At 32.9% G+C, this 19,457-nt stretch overlaps 2 protein-coding genes across 11 annotated transcripts; both read left to right on the top strand.

The window, feature by feature from the left end:
• Positions 1–2,201: 2,201 nt before the first annotated feature.
• Positions 2,202–7,490, top strand: LOC111878021 (uncharacterized). Its single transcript, XM_023874531.3, has 18 exons — positions 2,202–2,590; positions 3,355–3,594; positions 3,703–3,766; positions 3,860–3,989; positions 4,227–4,368; positions 4,472–4,714; positions 4,798–4,882; positions 4,953–5,055; positions 5,150–5,275; positions 5,384–5,497; positions 5,672–5,790; positions 5,887–5,974; positions 6,297–6,389; positions 6,458–6,547; positions 6,641–6,760; positions 6,839–6,930; positions 7,042–7,099; positions 7,192–7,490. Exons 1-18 carry the CDS (start codon positions 2,401–2,403, stop codon positions 7,270–7,272), a joined length of 2,178 nt encoding a protein of 725 aa, XP_023730299.1. The 5' UTR covers positions 2,202–2,400; the 3' UTR covers positions 7,273–7,490.
• A 4,843-nt stretch (positions 7,491–12,333) lies between these two features.
• Positions 12,334–16,738, top strand: LOC111878022 (pentatricopeptide repeat-containing protein At1g05600). Of its 10 annotated transcripts, none has more exons than XM_042902798.2 (3): positions 12,334–13,108; positions 13,190–13,245; positions 14,249–16,738. In XM_042902798.2, the coding sequence occupies exon 3, from the start codon at positions 15,088–15,090 to the stop codon at positions 16,579–16,581; it is 1,494 nt and encodes a 497-aa protein (XP_042758732.1). In that variant the 5' UTR covers positions 12,334–13,108; positions 13,190–13,245; positions 14,249–15,087; the 3' UTR covers positions 16,582–16,738. The 10 variants fall into 10 exon arrangements, with proteins under 10 accessions (XP_042758732.1, XP_042758733.1, XP_042758734.1 ...); XM_042902799.2 differs by having other exon boundaries at positions 12,334–13,112; XM_042902800.2 differs by having other exon boundaries at positions 12,334–13,245; positions 14,171–14,628; positions 15,104–16,738.
• The last annotated feature ends 2,719 nt before the right edge of the window (positions 16,739–19,457 follow it).

The raw sequence follows: 19,457 nt of genomic DNA, 5'->3' as shown, positions 1-19,457 counted from the left end.
CGAGTCGTCGGGGTGACTCAACGAGTTGAGGCGTAATGTGTGAGTTTATGAGTATAAGGACTCGACGAGTCAACGGGTTGACTCGGCGAGTAGGGTCAGTCAGGAAGGTTGACTTTGACCAGGACTTTGACTTTGTCAAGAGTGGACATAGTTGGCTTCTAGAGTTCTGTTTGGATATGAGTGTTATATGATATTGATATTGATAGCTCGAGGAGCTAGAGGAGCAGCGGTTTAGAGAATTATCGGACAACAGCCATAGGGTTATCGGCAAGTTCAGCAGTGCAGGTGAGTTTCCCTTTGTGTGGATGGGTCTAAGGCCATAATGTCGGCCCATGTAGATATGAGTAGGAAGACCCAAGGGTTAGCCCTAGGCACTGTATGCCAGTATGATATTTAGGACCAAGGTCCATTGATAGCGGGCGGGTGTCCAAGGAATGGTTTGCATGATAGAGTATATTTGTTGTATGTGTGATACTTGTATGTGCCTGGTAGGAAGGTGAGTGTGGGTGAGGTCTCGTATCTCACCAATAGCAGAGTGTGGACGATGTTCCACATCTCATTAGCAGTAGAACAGGGGCAAGGCCCAAGCTAAGGAAGGAGTGAGTGTGGGCTGGGCCCGTATCTCACTGTCAGTAGGAGCGTGGACGGGGTTCCATGACTCATCAGTAACAGGACAAGGGCGAGGCCCAAGATAGGTGAGGCCTTAGGACATGATTCATTAGTATATGTTTAGCTTATGTGTTGTGATATGTTTATGTGTTAGTGTATGTTAGCGGGAGAGGCCCAGTGACAGGCGAGACCTAAGTGAAACATATTTGTATCTGAGCGGGGCTCGAAGCCAAGCGGGGCCTGGAGTGGCGGGGCCGTTGTAGCGGGCGAAGCCCGGAATAGTGGGCGTGGCCCAGTATGTGCAGTATGTGTTTATGCATGATATGTGGTAGGTTGGGGGAACTCACTAAGCTTCGTGCTTACGGTTTTCAGTTTTGGTTTCAGGTACTTCCGGTAGCGGAGGGAAGAGCTCGGGGTGATCGCATGACACACACCATTGATTAGTCAGCATGGGATGTTTTACTCTGATAATGAAATTATGTTTTGGAATTAATACTCTGAATTATGGTATGTTTTATGATATGTTTTTATAAATATGGTTTTAGTAATGATTTAAAGAAAACTTTTCAGTCGTGATTTTTGGGACGTTACATGATTAGTACCACTTTCTGTAACATTATTAGCAACAAACAATTGTATTGTGTTGGAAGGCATAGTAGTAACAAAACTAAGAAAATATCTAACATCTCTATCATCAAGAATTTGGATAAATATATTTTATCCAGGACATTGAAAAAAGATAGATGAATTTGATTAGTGTGTAACATGGACTTGGAAGCAACCAATGTAACTAACCCAACGAAGTTGATATCATTGCTTATATCTACACCAAAGCATGTGTAATCCGAAGCAAGATATTGCATATATCCGTCGATACGCTGCCATTGCCCTCCATTAGAAACTGGAACTCGAAAAAACTCGTATACATACTCATTTCGGAACGTTTATGGAAAGTATCGAACACATAAACATACTAAACACACAAATGTATTGCATATTTAGAAGAAAAACATACATAAACCCTAATTCTAGCTCTCCGAAACACCACTCCGAAATGTACAACCATTCCGGACTTCAGTCTGGAATACACTTTTTCAGTTCGGAAGGTAGAGAGTGTCAAATTCCGGACCTCATCCACACCAACCGGCACCCACTCTGGAACAAAACTTCGTGCTCCAGAATATGGTATTTCGGATCATATGGTAATTTTTTTTTAAAAAATGTTGGTTATTTTTATTAAAATGGCGCAACAATTTTATTTTTCAACCACATGAAAGATAAGAAATGATTCATTTTTTGATTTGATCGTAACTGTTTCATTTTCTTGGTTTCTTTTAAGATGCAAAAAAATAAATAAAATTAATGTTATGGATTAGATTGGTTGAGAGGTACTCTATTGTTGTGTTATAAGTTGTAATTTCTAACCAACTACTTAGTTGTTTAAAAAAATTCGTTTTGGTGTAATAAAATTACAAGTTTATCTTAATTAGGCAATTCTTATTTGGTTTGCTTGTAATTTCGCCAACAGATTTTTTCCCTTTTGGCGTTTGGCTACTTTACTAGCAATTACTATTTATATTATTATTGTTATTATTGTTATTTGAAGATTTGAAGATATCTCAGCCGAGTCTCCCACCGACGACCACCACCGTCTCAAGATCTACGCCTCCCGAAATTGCAGGTCGTTAGACTATTGCCATTTACGTTTTCTACTCCAGTATTCAACTTAGATCCATCAAACTGATCTACGCCATATTTTGGAGGTCCCTTGGTTGCCAAAATTCAAACTAGATGGGGGCCGTGCCTTCAACACCGCGGTGGGGCAGCGAGTTGTCGCAGGACACGGCGGAGTATTTAATCGGAACATTTGTTGGTGATAAAACGTTTCCGCTCGTTTCTGATTACTGGCAGAAATTACTGGAGCTCCCTTTTGATCTCCATTGGCCGGCTAATCGTGTTGAACAAGCTTGCCAGGAATTCGGTTAGTTGTAGCGTTCTGTTTCCATCAATATAATGTACTTCTCTGTTAGGGGTTTAGATGAATAGTTGTTCTATACTTGTGAGCTTTTAAGCTGATGGCGCGGAGGGGTTCCGGTATGATCTGGAGAACTATCCCTCCAAATGCTACCTCAAATAGGGGAATTCCTAAGATTTTTTTCATTTCATGTTTAAGTTAGGCGTAAAAACTGGTTCGTTTTACTTTCATTCTCTTGATAATCTGTCAAGCCACCTTCCTTACAAAATAAAACTGGTTCGTTTTACATTCATTCTCTTGATAATCTGTCAAGTCACCTTCCTTACAAAACCTTTGACAAAGTGTAGTTACTATTTGGTTTGCTTCTGATTTTTCTGTTATACCATATTGAGTAATTCGGTGCTTCTGCCCAGAGTGATAGCTGATAACACCTATATGCTTCTCATAAGTTTTCCGCAAGCTTTAAGAGGTCATTGCTGGAATTCTATCCCTCCACCTATTCAAATTGTTGGCACAGTATGCAAGACTGGACCCTAATGTTTTTGTGTTAGAAATTGCATTATCTTGCTGCTATTTTCATTTCAATTTCTGAGCTCCTATTTAATTAGTAGTCTTAACTTTATCCATTGAGATGTATTATAAGTGATTAGTTTAGTTTTTTCTTTCTGAAATCTAAGCTAAACTTGATTTTGTAGACTAGATATAGATTGCATTTGCTAGGGTCTTATTTTGGATATTGATTTGTTCTATTGATTTGTTCTATTTCACAGCACGGAATAATGGTTCTACAAGGCACCTCGCAAAGATGTTAATCCACTTAACCTGGTGTTTGCAAGAGTCACTTTCTAACCCTGGTGGCCTATCTGTGTCTTCAATGAAGGCTGTAAATGCATCTTACATATCCTCTGTATTTCTTAAGTATTCAATTGAGAATTCAACAAGTGAGAACCTTGAAGATTTGTATTTGTCCCTAGATGAGAGTGAAACAGTACAAAGCAATATCTGTAAAGGTAATTCATCTAATATGTTAATACATTTTTTCTGATTTGAAGTGTCTTACATAAATATAACAATTAATTTGTATTTTCAACATTTATGTATTCCATTGTTGACTGCAGATGAGAGCATTATAAGTATGGTTATGCATGCTGTGCTTAGCTATATCGGCAGAGTCGAAATAAGGTATACTTTTGATTATTCTTATTATTATTATGTTCATTATATAAATTGCTTTTTTCTAATTGTGTATGTATAAATACTATTGTTTTTTGGAAGTCCCAAGACATATCTCCTACATCATGAACTGCTGAACTTCATGCTCATTGCCATGTCTACACAGCTTCTTTCTGGTCCATCACCTGGACCAAATGATGTTCACCCTTTCATTGATGCAGCAATGAGTGAGGTAACCACTAACAATGTCAATATATATATATATATATATATATATATATATATATATATATATAATGAGGGTATTCTGGTCTATTAATAAAAAAAGAAAGAACGGAATTGAAATCCTTCCACCCTACCCTATATAATGACATCCTTCAAACATGGAATTTGAAGGATTCCTATGGAACTGAATTCCCTCCATATAAGAATGCCAATCCTTTCTTTTCTCTTATCACCATATTTGCAGGATAGTTCTCTAGTAGGTTTGGTTGTTCACAAACTGCTACATAATTACATCACACGCCCTCGATCCAAAAGTAGTTCATCTTATACCTTATTGTCTGAAGAAAATCAGCTTGGTGTTCTGAAAAGAGTTGGTTCAGCAGCTGGTAATAATATATAATCTTCCAAAAACTAATAATCTTTTTTTTTCTTCCCAATGTGCATATATCTTGTATGTCTAAAAGAATGTTCTTTATACCTCATTTGCAGCAAATATAGTGCTATTACCACTTAGTTACTTTGTGAATTCAAGTGTGGAAGCTTCAAGAAGTCAACTAGCAGACAGCAGTATCAATATACTACTTATACTCATTCATTATCGTAAATGTATTCTTGTGGAATCTGTCAAGAACATCAATGTCAGTGTCACTTCTGAATCTCTTCTGAAAGATGAAACATATTTTGCTGAAAATCCATATTGCAAAGCCTTGGAAAATGTTAAGGATGTTGAGTGTAAGAAATATATATTGAAACTACCATGTTCCCTTGTTATTTCTGAGTAACTGACATAGTTTATCACCACCACCTCCTTGCAGTTGATAGGGTGGATATTGAGGGAAATGCACACAGTGGTCCACTTGTCAGATTGGCTTTTGCTTCTCTCTTTGATACACTTGGCATGTAAGACCTCATTTCACTTCAAAATTTTATTATAGCTATTGTATTTTACATAAGTGATTGATCTTTGCAGGTGTTTGGCTGATGAAACTGCTGTTTTGCTACTGTATGCTTTGGTTCATGGGAATTCAGACTTTTTGGAATATGTGTTGGTGCGAACTGATATTGATACATTGGTATGAATCTATTATTTCAAAAAGCAAAATACATTTAGTGTTGTTTGTTGTCTATCTTGTCTGAGTTTTATTCTTTTTCAATTAAAATGGCCAGTTAATGCCTTTGTTGGAGACACTCTATGATGCTTCAAGGAGAACATCAAATCAAATCTACATGGTGCTGATTATTCTGCTTATACTTAGTCAAGATGCTTCTTTTAATGCTAGCATCCACAAACTGGTAAATTTGTTTTACTTTTATCAGATATAATATGGTCTTTTATTTACTTTAGTCATAATCTTGTTATTTGGGGAACTTATCCTAATTTATGGACATTTTTTTTTAAAGATTCTGCCTTCTGTTCCATGGTATCAAGAGCGACTTCTTCATCAAACATCTCTTGGTTCTCTTATGGTCATCATCCTAATTAGGACAGTGAAGTATAACATGTCTAAGATGCGGGTAAGACAATATATAACAGAATCTAATTGCACTTATAATAATTATTATGTGTTACATAATGTTTGTATAGATGCAATACGTATTATATAATATAGATATAGCTGCATGTATACGTGTGTGTGTTTATGCTTTATAATAGTTATATTTGAAGTAACTTTTTATAAATTGGAACAGGATGTTTATCTACATACAAATTGCCTTGCAGCTTTAGCTAACATGGCTCCTCATGTGCATCGATTAAGTTCATATGCATCACAACGCCTTGTTAGCCTTTTTGATATGTTGTCACGCAAGTAAGCAGCATCTTCCCGATTATAGCGTTGTACTTTGATTTTTTATTTATTTTTATTTTGTAATCACTGACTGTTTTTCATGGGAATAATATACAGATATGCAAAACTAGCAGAGCTAAAGAACGATAAAATGCAGATAAATGATGGTGAACTCAAAGATGATGATAAACTTCCTGAAGATACGGTATTTAATCTGAACTACATGGTTAAATTGTTAATTATAGCATACTACTTTTATTTTATTCTATTAAAAGCATTATACCTTTGAAAAGCTTTTCTTATAAAGCATTGTACTTTGAAAAAGATACTCAATTATAGCAGTGAAAATTGCTGTGTTATGTGTTTGGTGGATGACATTGCTATAAATGGGTGAGATTTTTCAAAGTACAATTCTGTAATTAGAGCTATAATAGATTTAAAAAAAAAAAAAAAAAAAAAAAAAAAAAAAAAAACTGAAAGTAGGTTGTTATTTGTTGCATTTAAGCTTTTTTATCTTTATTCACCAGTCAGCAGAATTGCATATCTATACGGACTTCTTGAGGATTGTGTTGGAGATACTGAATGCAATCCTGACTTACGCACTTCCAAGGAACCCAGAGGTACAAACAGCATATTGCCCAAAAAGACGTAAATGCCCTTTGAGATTGACTTTGTAAAAATTTGGCAGGTGATTTATGCAATTATGCACAGGCAGGAGGTTTTTCAACCTTTCCGGAATCATCCACGCTTCAATGAGTTGCTGGAGAACATTTTTTCTGTATGCACCAAAAATACAATTCAAGATGTTACTTTTATCTTAATAAATAATATAATATTGAAAGAAAATCATTGAATTGATGATGGTTGGTAGGTGTTGGACTTCTTCAATAGCCGAATGGATGCACAAAAGTTGGATGGTGAATGGTCAGTTGAGAAGGTGCTTCAAGTAATCAACACAAACTGCAGATTTTGGCGAGGAGATGGGATGAAGGTAATAATAAAAATCCTACTTTTTTTTTTTTTTTTTTTAAATGTTTATATTATTAACAATGTTATGCTGTAAATTCAGATGTTCACCCAATTACGCTTCACATATGAACAAGAAAGCCACCCTGAAGAGTTCTTCATTCCATACGTCTGGCAGTTGCTAATCTCTCGCAGGTATATCTATAAATATCCATTTTTTTTTTAAACTTTTCTAAATTAATAAAAATACATAATTTGCACTTTATTTATTCTACTTTTTTAAAATCAAGTTTGTTACATGTGCAGTGGTTTCAGGTTTAATCCCAGTAGCATAAACTTATTCCCGGTTGAGCTGCCTGTTGAGGTTTGTTTTATACTTTTATTGATTTATTGAGTTATTGAAAATGCAATTGGATTGGTTTAATTTAAAAATAAAAATAAATAAACGAAATGCAGGTTAGTTATGGAGCTGTGGATGGGAATACAGAAGAACATATGCTGTTAAATGTGAAGGAGGCTGTGGAGTCGTCTGTTTAACACAACACATCCTTTTATGTACATATATGCATAGAGAAAAATAAACAACACATAAATAAATAAAAGAATGTATACACATTGTGATTTTCTATTTCCAACACAGAGTTTTGAGTTTTGACAGCCATATTATCAATATGATAGGAGTAGTTAATTGTTTTAGCCAAAACCATTATTGATTGAGGTGTTTGCTTATTCTATTATTCTTTGTTGATTAAAAACTGTGTAGCTTCATTTCATTTTCTTAGTTGCTGGGTGAGATAGTAATGATGCTTGTCTGTTCATTGGCTATGTTGGCTTCTTCACCATTTGTGACCTTGATTTGATTTGTTGGATCTTTTTCCCCATTTACAATTTTACAACTTTTTTCACAAAATGTTGAAGCACATTTACATTGCTAATATGAAAAAAGAATTGCAAGTATGTGGCTCTACTATCCTTGGTAAAATAAAATTCGTAATGGATAAAAAATCTAATTACGAAATACATTGCTATTATAAAGGAAAATTTAATATTTTCTATATATTAATAAAAAGAACACAAAACTACAAGATTGGTCCCCGTGATATTAAAAAAAAAAAAAAAAAAAACTTTAGATGAGATCCAAAAACTTTTTCACTTATCTAAAATCAAGGTTTTTCCATGTTTTTAGTTGTTGGTAAACTTGAAATGATATTTTTAGTCTTTTAATTTTCTTTCTTCTTTTTTGTTTTTATTTTAATGTTTTGTTAATTTAAAAATAAAAGAAAAAGAAAAAAAAACCCACCCCACCCCAGTGCTCTCTCTCTCTTATTTATTTATTTATTTTTTAAATTAACAAAGCATTAAAAAAAGGAAATTAAAAGGGTAAAATGTCATTTCAAGTTTATTAGGGACTAAAAACAAAGAAATTCTTGATTTTGGATCTTCTGATGCAAGTGAAATGGGAAACGGTAAGTAATAGGGAGAAAGAAGAGAGACTTGAGAGAAACATATCAAATTGGGGTGTCGAGTTCAGCATGCTGAACCATGTCATGATGTCGCCATACCCTTCAATCTTATAAGTTCAATATACATACACCTTAATTTTTTAATATACATCCCATAAAATTCATCAAAAGGGAACAGGTAATCCGTCACCCCCTATCCTTTGTTTATCCCCCCCTCCCCCATTATTTGACATTTGACACACCCACACCCACACACACACACACACACACACACACACACATATATATATATATATATATATATATATATATATATATATATATATTAATAAATATTATTATAAATAATTAATCAACATTGCAATTAAATTGTAAACAATAATAATTATTATACATATTTATCTGTTAAAACTAGAACGATAATAATGATTATAAATATTTAGTCGTTTAATATACGGGTGACCCGTTCAGCTATAGTTAAAAAAAAATTTAAGTTCTAGAAAATAATAAATTATTATATAGAAAAATAAATATATAAAAACCAATTTATAAAAATGTTCAAATAAATACAACAAATTAATAGAGATATATAAAATATAAGTTATTTTTGTAGAACTAAAAATTGAAATAGTTAAAACCGTAAATATTTAAAAAAAATTAATATATATATATATATATATATATATATATATATATATATATATATATATATATATATATATATATATATATATAAAAGAGAATAAAAAATTATTAAATCAATCAAATCAACATTATTTTTTTTGGCTTTATTGTCTTGTATCTTTTTGTAAAATATTATTATTATTATTGTTGTTTTACAATTTTTATTGTTTTTGTTTTGTATCTGATTCCATAAAAATCGTTGTAGTTCAAAAAAAAAAAATCTGATATAACCATAAAGATTTTGATTTGTTTTTAAAAGCGTTGTGGGATTCAAACTACGTTGATTTTTATAGAAAGTCATTATTGATTTATAATACGAATAATATTTAAGAACAAAAAACAAAATTTAATAAAGTTGATGCTCAGTGAAGGTAGTAACTAGTAACAAATAACTGGTCTATGTTTTAATAAAATCATCAACTCTTTTTTTATCAACTAATTTATAGAAAAAAATAAATTTGTAGATGCCTCATTGTTAAATTAGTACCCATTCTACACGTTTTATGTCTTACTATCTCATACTCCCTCCGTTCCAAAATTATAGTTCATCTTTTTTTTCGTTCCGAAATAATAGTGCACTTCTAAAAATAAATAACACTTTTACCAAAAAGTCCCTCATTGTTACTTAACCAACTAAGCATTTAATGAAACATTAAATACAAAGTAAGGACAAAATTGTCATTTTAATGTATAAAGTTAGTGGTAATTAATGTTTCCTTAATCTGTGTATTTTTTGTCTGTGGACAATAATTTTGGGACAGAGGGAGTATTATATATATATATATATATATATATATATATATATATATATATATATATATATATATATATATATATATATATATATATATATATTACCAAAATTGGTATGTGAGGGGATTCACTATTCATTCCACGGAAGCAGCAAAAGGATTTCATACTTTCAATTATTTTTTTATTTTCCTCCCTTTACTTTTATTTGTTTTTATATTTTGTGCCCCTAAACTAATTTTTATGTAACAACTTTTATCCTTATATTTTAAAATTTTATATATATTTATATTCTTTCTCCTTAATTAATTTTTATTTAACAGTTTTCAACCCTTATAATTTTAAAGTTAAATTATTAGTATTTTATACATTATAATTTGGTAGCTTACTATATTTTAAAGTTACATTTTGGCCCCTTATATAATTTTTTAATAATCTTTTTTTTTATTAATTTCTTAAAGATACACTTTCAAGTCAATTGTTTGTATCCATGTTTTATTTTGATATTTTTGTACTCCACTTTATATGATTTAATCGTCTTTGTTGTATATATGGTGTCAAACTAATTTTTTAACATATCGGAGCTTCTGCAGCAACGCACGGATGGTCCAAACCCTAGTTTAAAATTAATGTTCAAGATATCTATTAATAATACAAATTAATCAAATGATAAAAAAATTATAAAATAATAAAAAAAAAGGACAAAATTGCAAGAATGGTCCCTGTGGTATGTCAAAACTAGCAACTTTGGTCCAAAATGGGTTTGGCTCGCAAGGATGGTCCAATAGTTTCGTTTTGTTGCGAGTTTGGTTCAATTTCCTATTAACTTTTTTATAATGACGGATTTGCCCCTTACTATTTTATTTTCCATTTTCTTTTATTACAACAATTAAAAATAAAACAAAAATAAAATACCCTCTCCCCCTCCCCCCTCTCCCTCCCCCCCCCCCCCTTCTCCCTCTCTTATAAAATACCCACCGTACACTACCAGTCTCCTTCCCCTATTCCAACCTCCACCTTCATAACCCCCTTCATAGCCACTGTCGACCATCATTGCATCACATACTACCTATCGACTCCGACGACGACACCACTTCCTAGAAACCCTAACGCCATCGATTTGGATTACATCTCTCGACCATTGTTGGCTGCTTATTGTCGTCATCGACTTGTGGACGCGATAATCACCGCCCTTTCCCATATGTGCGTGCGTGCTTTTTATTATTTTGTCTTATGTTTGTGTCTTAGACTAGAAATCACAAGTGAATCGTGAGTAGTTGACCCACATTCCAATTTCCATTTTTGAAATCGTTGTCAACGATGGTGGTTAACATAGTTCTAGGGTTTTGATTTTTATGAATATAAATGGCAGGTTGAACAACAATTGCAAGGGAGGAGAAACGACATTATGTTCTGATCTCCGGTAATTGTAGTTCACGTGGATGACCATTAATCTAAGAAATCGATTATCACAACCATACCCTTGATCCAAGAAATCGATTATCACAAGCTTATTAACAAATGAATTGAAATTACAGCCACGAAATGTATTAGCAAACTATTAATTGATGAACAAAGTGACTATGTTTCAGTTGCTATCCTCCATGCCCAGAGCTTCAAGAACACAACCCAATAAAAAGGAAACTAATTGGAGGGCGAGGGGACATTATGTTTTCTAATTGAGAGAAAAGTCATTGGAAGAAGGTAAGCCGAAAACTGATCTTGCCCCTACTCCGAAAGAAACTCGGGATCACATTCAAGGAAGATGAAAAGGGTGTGTAAACCCAGTTTAAGAACAATTTAATATTTTGTTTTCTGGGTTCAAATTTTTTCTCTATGGGTTTCTGTGGTGGATCGATTTTCTATCATTTTCAAAACCAAGTCAATTTCTTGCAGATCTCTTTATAGGTGGAGGTGTGTGTAAAAGATCGTGAACTTGGTTGTGTGGATTTGATAATGACGAAAATAGTTTCAATTCCTAAAACTGAGAGAGAGGTATTTTATTTTTGTTTTATTTTTAATTGTTTGTTAATTAGTGTAGTAAAAGAAAAATAGAAAATAAAATAATAAGGGGCAAATCCGTCATTATAAAAAAGTTCATAGGAAATTGGACTGAACTCGCAACAAAACGAAACTATTGGATCATCCTTGCGAGCCAAAACCCATTTTGGACCAAAGTTGCTAGTTTTGACATACCACAGGGACCATTCTTGCAATTTTGTCTAAAAAAAGGACGACATATTAATATTAAAATCAATATTATAGTATAATTTTGACAAAATTGCAAAAATGGTCCCTATGGTATGCAATTTTTTAGGGTTTTAGTCCAAACCCCGACTTTTTTTGATTGGTAGTCCTTTTGAGCTAGTTTGTTTGCAGTTTTGGTCCCTGACAAAACTAAAAAGACTATTATACCCTTAATGATTTTAGACAAAATTGCAAAAATGGTCCCTGTGGCATGCAATTTTTTGGGGTTTTAGTCAAAACTCTGACTTTTTTTATTGGTAGTCCTTTTGAGCTAGATTGTTTGCAGTTTTGGTCTGTGACCAAACTAAAAAGACTATTATACCCTTAATGATTTTATTTTCCATTTTTCTTTCAGTTTTTAATATTATTATTATTATTAAATATAAAAGTGGGCCCACTTATCCACCCCTGTCCCCACCTCTCACTCTCTCTCGAATTGTGGTCAGAAGGACAAAACCCACCAACTGGTCACACTACCTCTTTCTCTCTACCACAGATTCCGATGAGAGCTCTGATCAACGACCCAAAATGACGATGTCAACTTCCTTCCTTTCGATTTCTTCTCCTTCTTTCTTGGTCTTCTCCATAACGTTGGTCTCTGTATCTCGAGTGTTTGCTCGATACCTTCGGTCACCAGAGATGGTGACTGGAAATCTTTAAGTTTTCTCTTTCAAATCTACCTATCAAATCCTCTATTTCTCAGTTCTTTCTTTTTCCCCAAATCCCCTTCTCCAGCTCTTCATTACTATAGAGATTTAAGGCCAAGGTAAAAGGTATTTTAGGTTAAGGATCACATGACTTTTGTTGATATCTCGATTACAGGTTCAAATTTTGTCTTAATATTCCTAATCTCAAGAAGGAGACAATCGATTTTTTGAAAAAAATAAGAGAACTACTCACCACTACTATTGTTCACACCAACTCTTTGACATCGCTAGAAAATACACACATACGCATCTGTCTACACCAACTCTTTGACATCACCAGATGCCTTATACAACCATACTTTTTGAGAAAACGAAGATGTAGATGATGGTCTGACCAACGACTACAAACAAAGATAACCCCAGATGCAAAAAAGGATTACAAGCAAAATAAAAAGCGAACCTTTTGGGGGTCAGGTTCTATTAGTAATTGAAAACCAGACATTTTTGGTGGAAAGTCAAATGCGTCCATGGCAATTGCTTTAGCTGTTGTAGCCTGTACATCACTTGGGGACGATGAAATAGGTTGGTATGTTTCGTGCCATATTTGTGATTTCTTCCTTGGCTCATGAATTTTAGACACCGAATTGATGGTTCTTGTTTTAGGTTGTTTTGGTTTCTGATTAGGTGAAAAAGGTGTTGAAGTGAAGCAGTTTGAGTTGGTATCATGTTCTGTATTGGGATTTAGGGGAAAAAACGATATATATATATATATATATATATATATATATATATATATATATATATATATATATATATATATATATATATATATATATATATATATATATATATATATATATATATATATATATATATATATATATATAGGGAAAAGTGAATATACCCTTAAAGGTATATAAGCTTAGGTACCCAAACTCATCATAATACGTTGTTTTGTATCATATAATACGTTGTTTTGTATCATATAATACATTCTAATTGTCTAATGTTCTTATAATTTAACTTCTAACTTGATTTACTTCCAAGATTTTTATAAATTACACATTTATCTTTCTCTTACATAATTTTCATTTTCATCTACAATATATATAGCCTAATAAGTGTTCGGCAAAAAGATGTGATGTAAGAGAAAGATTATACGAAAATTTCGAATATCTTGAAAGTAAATCAACTTAAGATTGAAGTTTATGAACATTATAATGAATATATCAAACAAAACGACGTATTATGGTGTGTTCGGGTACCTAAGCTTATATACCCTTAAGGGTATATTCACTTATATATATATATATATATATATATATATATATATATATATATATATATATATATATATATAGAGAGAGAGAGAGAGAGAGAGAGAGAGAGAGAGAGGCCAAAATTATTTATTTATTTTATTTTTTATTTAAATTAAATAGAAAAAAGTAAAAAATATATCAGAAGGGCATTATAGTCATTTCAGTTTTACGAGAGACCAAATCTACGTACAAACATGAGCAAAAGAACCACCAATACAAAAAAGTCGTGATTTGGACTAAAACCTTAAAAAATAATAATAATAATAATAATAATAATAATAATAATAATAATAATAAAAATGCATACCTACCATTTTTTGTGCAGTTTTGTCTATAATTTTTTTGTGAAAGATAGTTGCCCATGCTTGCATTAAAACCGCACCTGTTCCATCCTTTCAATCAGACATCGTAAGAGACGGTAATCGTGTTGGCTTCGCCGATGAGATCTCAGGTGCGGATGAAATCTATAGCTACTCTTGATGCCATGAACTTCATCGGTAGAAGTTAAGTGCTAAGAATGTGGAATAATTGAATTTCGTTCCCGGCTATCTCCTCCACTTCAGATTGTTTCTTGTGCTTGAGTTTGTAACATTCTCGTCGTTTCTCTGAATCAAATCCGTTATTTAAAGTACTCCGACTTCAGAGGTAATTACGCTTTTTTTCTTGATTCTTTCTTATTTGATATTCTGGGTGTAGCTCTTCGTGGACACCAACTGTTCGATGTAATGCCTGCCTTGATGGTTGATACAGTGTACTTCTAATGAAGTCTTTTCACCATAATGGGTAAGCTATGTAGGTTTCTACACTCGTAAAGTACCTAAAGCACTACAATTATATCCCCGATACATAATAAATTAAGTTGTTATCGTGTCAAATCCAAAACTGTAAATGCTGAAAGAAGATTCAGTTCCCCACTTCAACAAACTTGATCCCAAATTTTAGTTTTGTAAGTTCTAGAGAAGTGGGAAAGAGACAGAGGAGCGTTTTGGGGTTTTAGAGCATAACAATAGGAAAAAATAGAAGGTTTATTTTTTAAATGATTCATACGATTGGATTTAACACAAGAATGATTTCAAATTGAATATTCTTAATCGAGTCACATTGTCACAAATACCACCTTGTTACTCCCATTTGAAGAAAAGAGTTGTTCATTTTTGCTTCAATATGCTAAATCAACATGTTTTGCAAAATCATGTTATCTAATATAAACTAAATTGTAGCTAATTCGTGATTGCAATATACATGTCTTTGAAACCAGGGTATATGAATATCAGATGGCCACGTGTACTTACACCAACATACCTATCTCAGATCATCCAGAACCAGAAAAACCCATTGAAAGCCCTCCAAATCTTTAACCAAGCAAAAAACAAATACCCAAATTATCATCACAATGGCCCTGTATATGCCACCATGATCAACAAGCTCATCATCACAGATCGAATACTTGATATGAAACAAGTGATTAACCAAATGAAACACGATTCATGTGAGTGTCAAGATTCAGTCTTTTCAGATGCAATCAAAGCCTATGCGAAATCCAGAATGATAAATGAAGCCATCTCTCTCTTTAAAAATCTCCATCACTTCAACTGTGTAAACTGGACACAATCTTTCAACACCATATTGCAGATAATGGTGAAAGAATCCAAATTCGAATCTGCTCATCATCTTTTCTTGGAGAATTTCAGCAAATGGGAAGTGAAATCAAGAACCCGTTCACTAACATGGTTAATTGATGTTCTCTGTGAAAACAAACGTTCCGATCTTGCCCTTCAAGTCTTCCAAGAAATGAATCATCAGTACTGTTATCCAACCAGGGACACCTATCAAATCCTAATGACAGGATTATGTGAAGATGGAAGAATTAACGAAGCAATCCACTTGTTGTACTCAATGTTCTGGAGAATTTCCAAAAAGGGTAGTGGTGAAGATGTTTTAGTGTATAAAATCCTGTTAGATACTTTATGTTCATATGGGCATGTTGAGGAGGCTGCAGATATTTTAAATAAGGTCCTTAGGAAAGGTCTTAAAGCCCCTAAAAAGAAACGTATGCCACTTGATTTCAATCAGTGTAGGAATGGTAGAGACATAGAAAAAGCAAAGAGTCTAATGAGTGATGCCCTTATTAAGGGGGTGATTCCAAGTTCTGAGAGCTATAACACAATGACTGTTGACCTTTATTCAAAGGGTGATCTAAATCTTGCAGAAAAAGTAGTTCAAGAAATGGAGGACAATGGATTTACACCAGGGGTATTGGTTTATGAAGCTAAAGTGATGGCTTTATGTAGGGCAAATAAGGTTGATGAGGCTGAAAAGGTGATTGCAAAGTGTGTTCCAAGTGTTAATTTATACAACAGTTTGATTAAAGGTCTTTGTAATGAAAAAAAATCTGTAGAGGCTCTTGGGTATTTCAAGAAGATGTGTAGGCAATTAGGGTGTGTTCCAAATAAGGAGACTTATTGCATATTGGTAGATGGGTTATGTCATGATGGGAGTTATATTGAAGCAAGTGAGGTTTTGGAGAAAATGTTGGTGAAGTCTTATTGGCCAAATAGTGATACTTTTAGTATGCTTATAAAGGGTCTTTGCTTGATAGGAAGATCATATGAAGCAATTATATGGCTGGAAGAGATGATTACCCAAGAAAAGATCCCTGATGTTTCCACATGGAGTTCTCTGGTTGCTTCTGTTATATATGATACAGTGGTTTTTTCTGAAATATTGGAGTCTTGAGAAATTTATGTATAGTTAAAAAAAATTGTTGTTTTTAAATGAGATTGACTATTTCATGTAACCGATATTATGCTTAGGGAAAGTTGAATCGAGACACTAAGAAATTGAGGGCCTTTTGGCCATACTATTTAAAGAAGAGAAAATGACATTTTTTTAACTGAATAGCCAAAAATCATAAAAATAACCTTAATAATAACTATAATTTTCGCATTTAATTGTAACTATAAAAATTCTTCCTCCACCGTGTATTAATTATTTTTTTTTAATTTTACGTTTTACATGTAGTTTATCGGTTGGTTATAACATAATGTTATTTCTAGTCGGTCTGTCAAACATAGTCTTGTAATTTTTTCTATGTATATCATTATCTTATAATAATTTAGTAAAGGATAAATGTAATTTTGAATCAAAAGAAACTTGGTAAATTTTTTACAAAGATAAAAAGGTGTTAGGAACATTTTAGTGCATCATGTTGCTAAAGAAATATATTTATCCATTTTAGGCTGTTTTAAAGAATACAACGTTTTCTTCTTTTGGTAACGACATAAAAAGGGAAAATACCGTAAATAGTCAAAAAAAAATGGGGGTGTTTTCAAAAAATAGACATAAAAATTGACTTTTCCGGATATAGTCATGCATTCCGCGGAGGTAGCTCCATTTTTTGATATAGTCATCCATTTATGTCTATTTTTTGATATAGTCATCCATTTATGTCTATTTTTTGAAAACACTCCCCATTTTTTGACTATTTACGGTATTTTCTCACATAAAAAACTTTATCACCGATTTAACAGGTTTTGTTATTTTGCTCTTGAAAACGTTTTATGCATTTAAGCAATAATGTATATTTGCATTACATTATATGTTTAGACAAAGAACTAACTTACATATTGATAATTTTGTAAATCCATTGATTGTTGCCACGACACTCCACCACAAAGAACTATGAATAAGTCGTAAGAACTTATTTTGGATAAGAAAATTTTAGTTGAAGATTATAGTTGTGAAGAATACATTTACAAAGTCTTTTTATGGTTTTTTTTGCCAAGTTTGCATGGCATATGGTAATTTGCATTCTTAACAAACCAAATTCCAACAAGACAATTTGGCAAAGTAAAATATATTAGAAGAAGTGGTGTCACTTTTAATACATCCCTTTTGCTGTCACCTAAACGTCATTTAGGATTTGTCAAGCTTTTTTAAAACTTTGCCATTAGATGCGCGGTTTGCCACCACTTTTGTCACATTTTTTTAATTAAAACTAATTTATATAAAAAATAATCAATTTAAACAAATTAATCTTTATAAAAACTAAAGTTTCATTAACTTGAAAGAAGAATTCCAAGACAATTAAAAAAAGAAAGAAAATCGGTATTAAAAATATGAAACATACATAAACCCACATATTATATTTTTTGCAATCTCGTCTTTGACCTTTAACGTTAGTTCTCTTACGCGTCCGGTAAGGTTACTAGTATTTTTTTCAGTAAGTTTGTCATGTCATGAGATTTTTCTTCTTTTTTGCGACACTCAAATATTGCTCGAAAGTAGTCTTTAAAGTTGTCTATTTTGTTTGTCATTTGCTCGAGTCACTCGAACTACTTGCAACCCTTTATCCTTTCGTTTAGCTTGGTCTCTTCCCATGGGAGCAAGGGCGGATCTTTATTAGGGCTAGGGGGTTGTCCCCCCCCCCCCCCCCCCCCCCCCCCCCCCGCGGTGATTTTTTTTATCACAATTAGTCCCTATACTTTAATTCTATACATATTAGGCCAAAAAAATATAAAATTTTGGCTGTGACCCCTTGTTTATCGATTTTTATACATATTATATTTCTGGCCCCCAAATAAAATGTTGAAGCTCCGCTCCTGCATGGGATGACTAGCTATTGGAACCTCAATATGATCATCTTTATTGAGGTCAATTCTGATATGCGTATCCGACGATTGGTTATAAGTGATTTTGGATGTTTTGGTTCTTTTAGAAGAACCTCTCGTGAATGATTCTGAAGTTTGGATATCTTGCCAATTTTTTGACGTCTTCATAATAATCCAAAAATGAAGAAATTTGAAAGGTGCCCCCCTTATCATTCTGGTAAAGTGCCCCCTTATCGAGTAAATTTGATTTTCTTTTATGTAGTCTCCAAACTTCATTTCCGAGAGAAAACGCCAAGTAACTTTCCGGTAAAAAGTTGACGCGTCTTGGTTGTTGTCGACCTTTGGGTCTTCCGAAACATCTACTCACGCATGAGGCAACAACACTTCTTCCTCCGGTGTCCAATTCTTGGAAGGTGTCTTTCCTTTTTTTTTGGGTCCCAGTTAACGTAGACTCTCTTCTAGCTCGGAATCCGTTTCGGGTACGACTTCGGGTTGAGAGTGATTTTCGAATTGGGCTTGGTATTGAAATTGGAATTGCAAGTCGAGAAGATTGTCAAATGGGTTAAAGTCATTTTCCAGTTAGAATTGTACTTGAGATCGGAATATAAATTGGGGTTGGGATTGAGATTGAGATTGTAATTGTGGTTGGTTATGAATAGAATATGTAGTTTAGTATGCACCAGGATAATAATAATTAGAAGATGAATAAATAGGTCGATCACTTAAAATTTGGAAGAAGGTAGGTGATGACGGTGAGTTTTGAATTGGGTATTTTTCTTGCTTGTTCTTGAAGTTTGTGAGTTGGATGGAGAAGTAATTTTTTTCATAAAATATAGACTGTGTGAAAAGTTGAGGGTTGTTGTGTATTATAAAATAAGATAGTTGTTGGTATTTATAAAGGTTGTAAAAAGATTAAGATTTTGAATTAAAAAAAAAACAATAACTTTTTGATTAAAAAAATAGGCATATTTTTAAATTATGAAAAATTTAATCTTTCTCTCT

Source organism: Lactuca sativa, chromosome 5, assembly GCF_002870075.4.
Source record: "Lactuca sativa cultivar Salinas chromosome 5, Lsat_Salinas_v11, whole genome shotgun sequence".
In the NCBI taxonomy this organism is placed as follows: domain Eukaryota; kingdom Viridiplantae; phylum Streptophyta; class Magnoliopsida; order Asterales; family Asteraceae; genus Lactuca; species Lactuca sativa.
Note: the sequence above shows the minus strand (reverse complement) of the source record. Positions and strands in the feature narration are given on the sequence as shown.

Excerpts from the sequence above, each read along its gene's own strand:
- LOC111878021 (XM_023874531.3), top strand. The coding sequence starts at position 2,401 with ATGGGGGCCGTGCCTTCAACACCGCGGTGGGGCAGCGAGTTGTCGCAG. Across the intron at positions 5,791-5,886 it reads TTTGATATGTTGTCACGCAA|ATATGCAAAACTAGCAGAGC; the intron begins GTAAGCAGCATC and ends AATAATATACAG. Across the intron at positions 6,390-6,457 it reads CACTTCCAAGGAACCCAGAG|GTGATTTATGCAATTATGCA; the intron begins GTACAAACAGCA and ends AAAATTTGGCAG.
- LOC111878022 (XM_023874532.3), top strand. The coding sequence starts at position 13,054 with ATGGCAATTGCTTTAGCTGTTGTAGCCTGTACATCACTTGGGGACGAT. Across the intron at positions 13,109-15,103 it reads ACTTGGGGACGATGAAATAG|GGTATATGAATATCAGATGG; the intron begins GTTGGTATGTTT and ends CTTTGAAACCAG.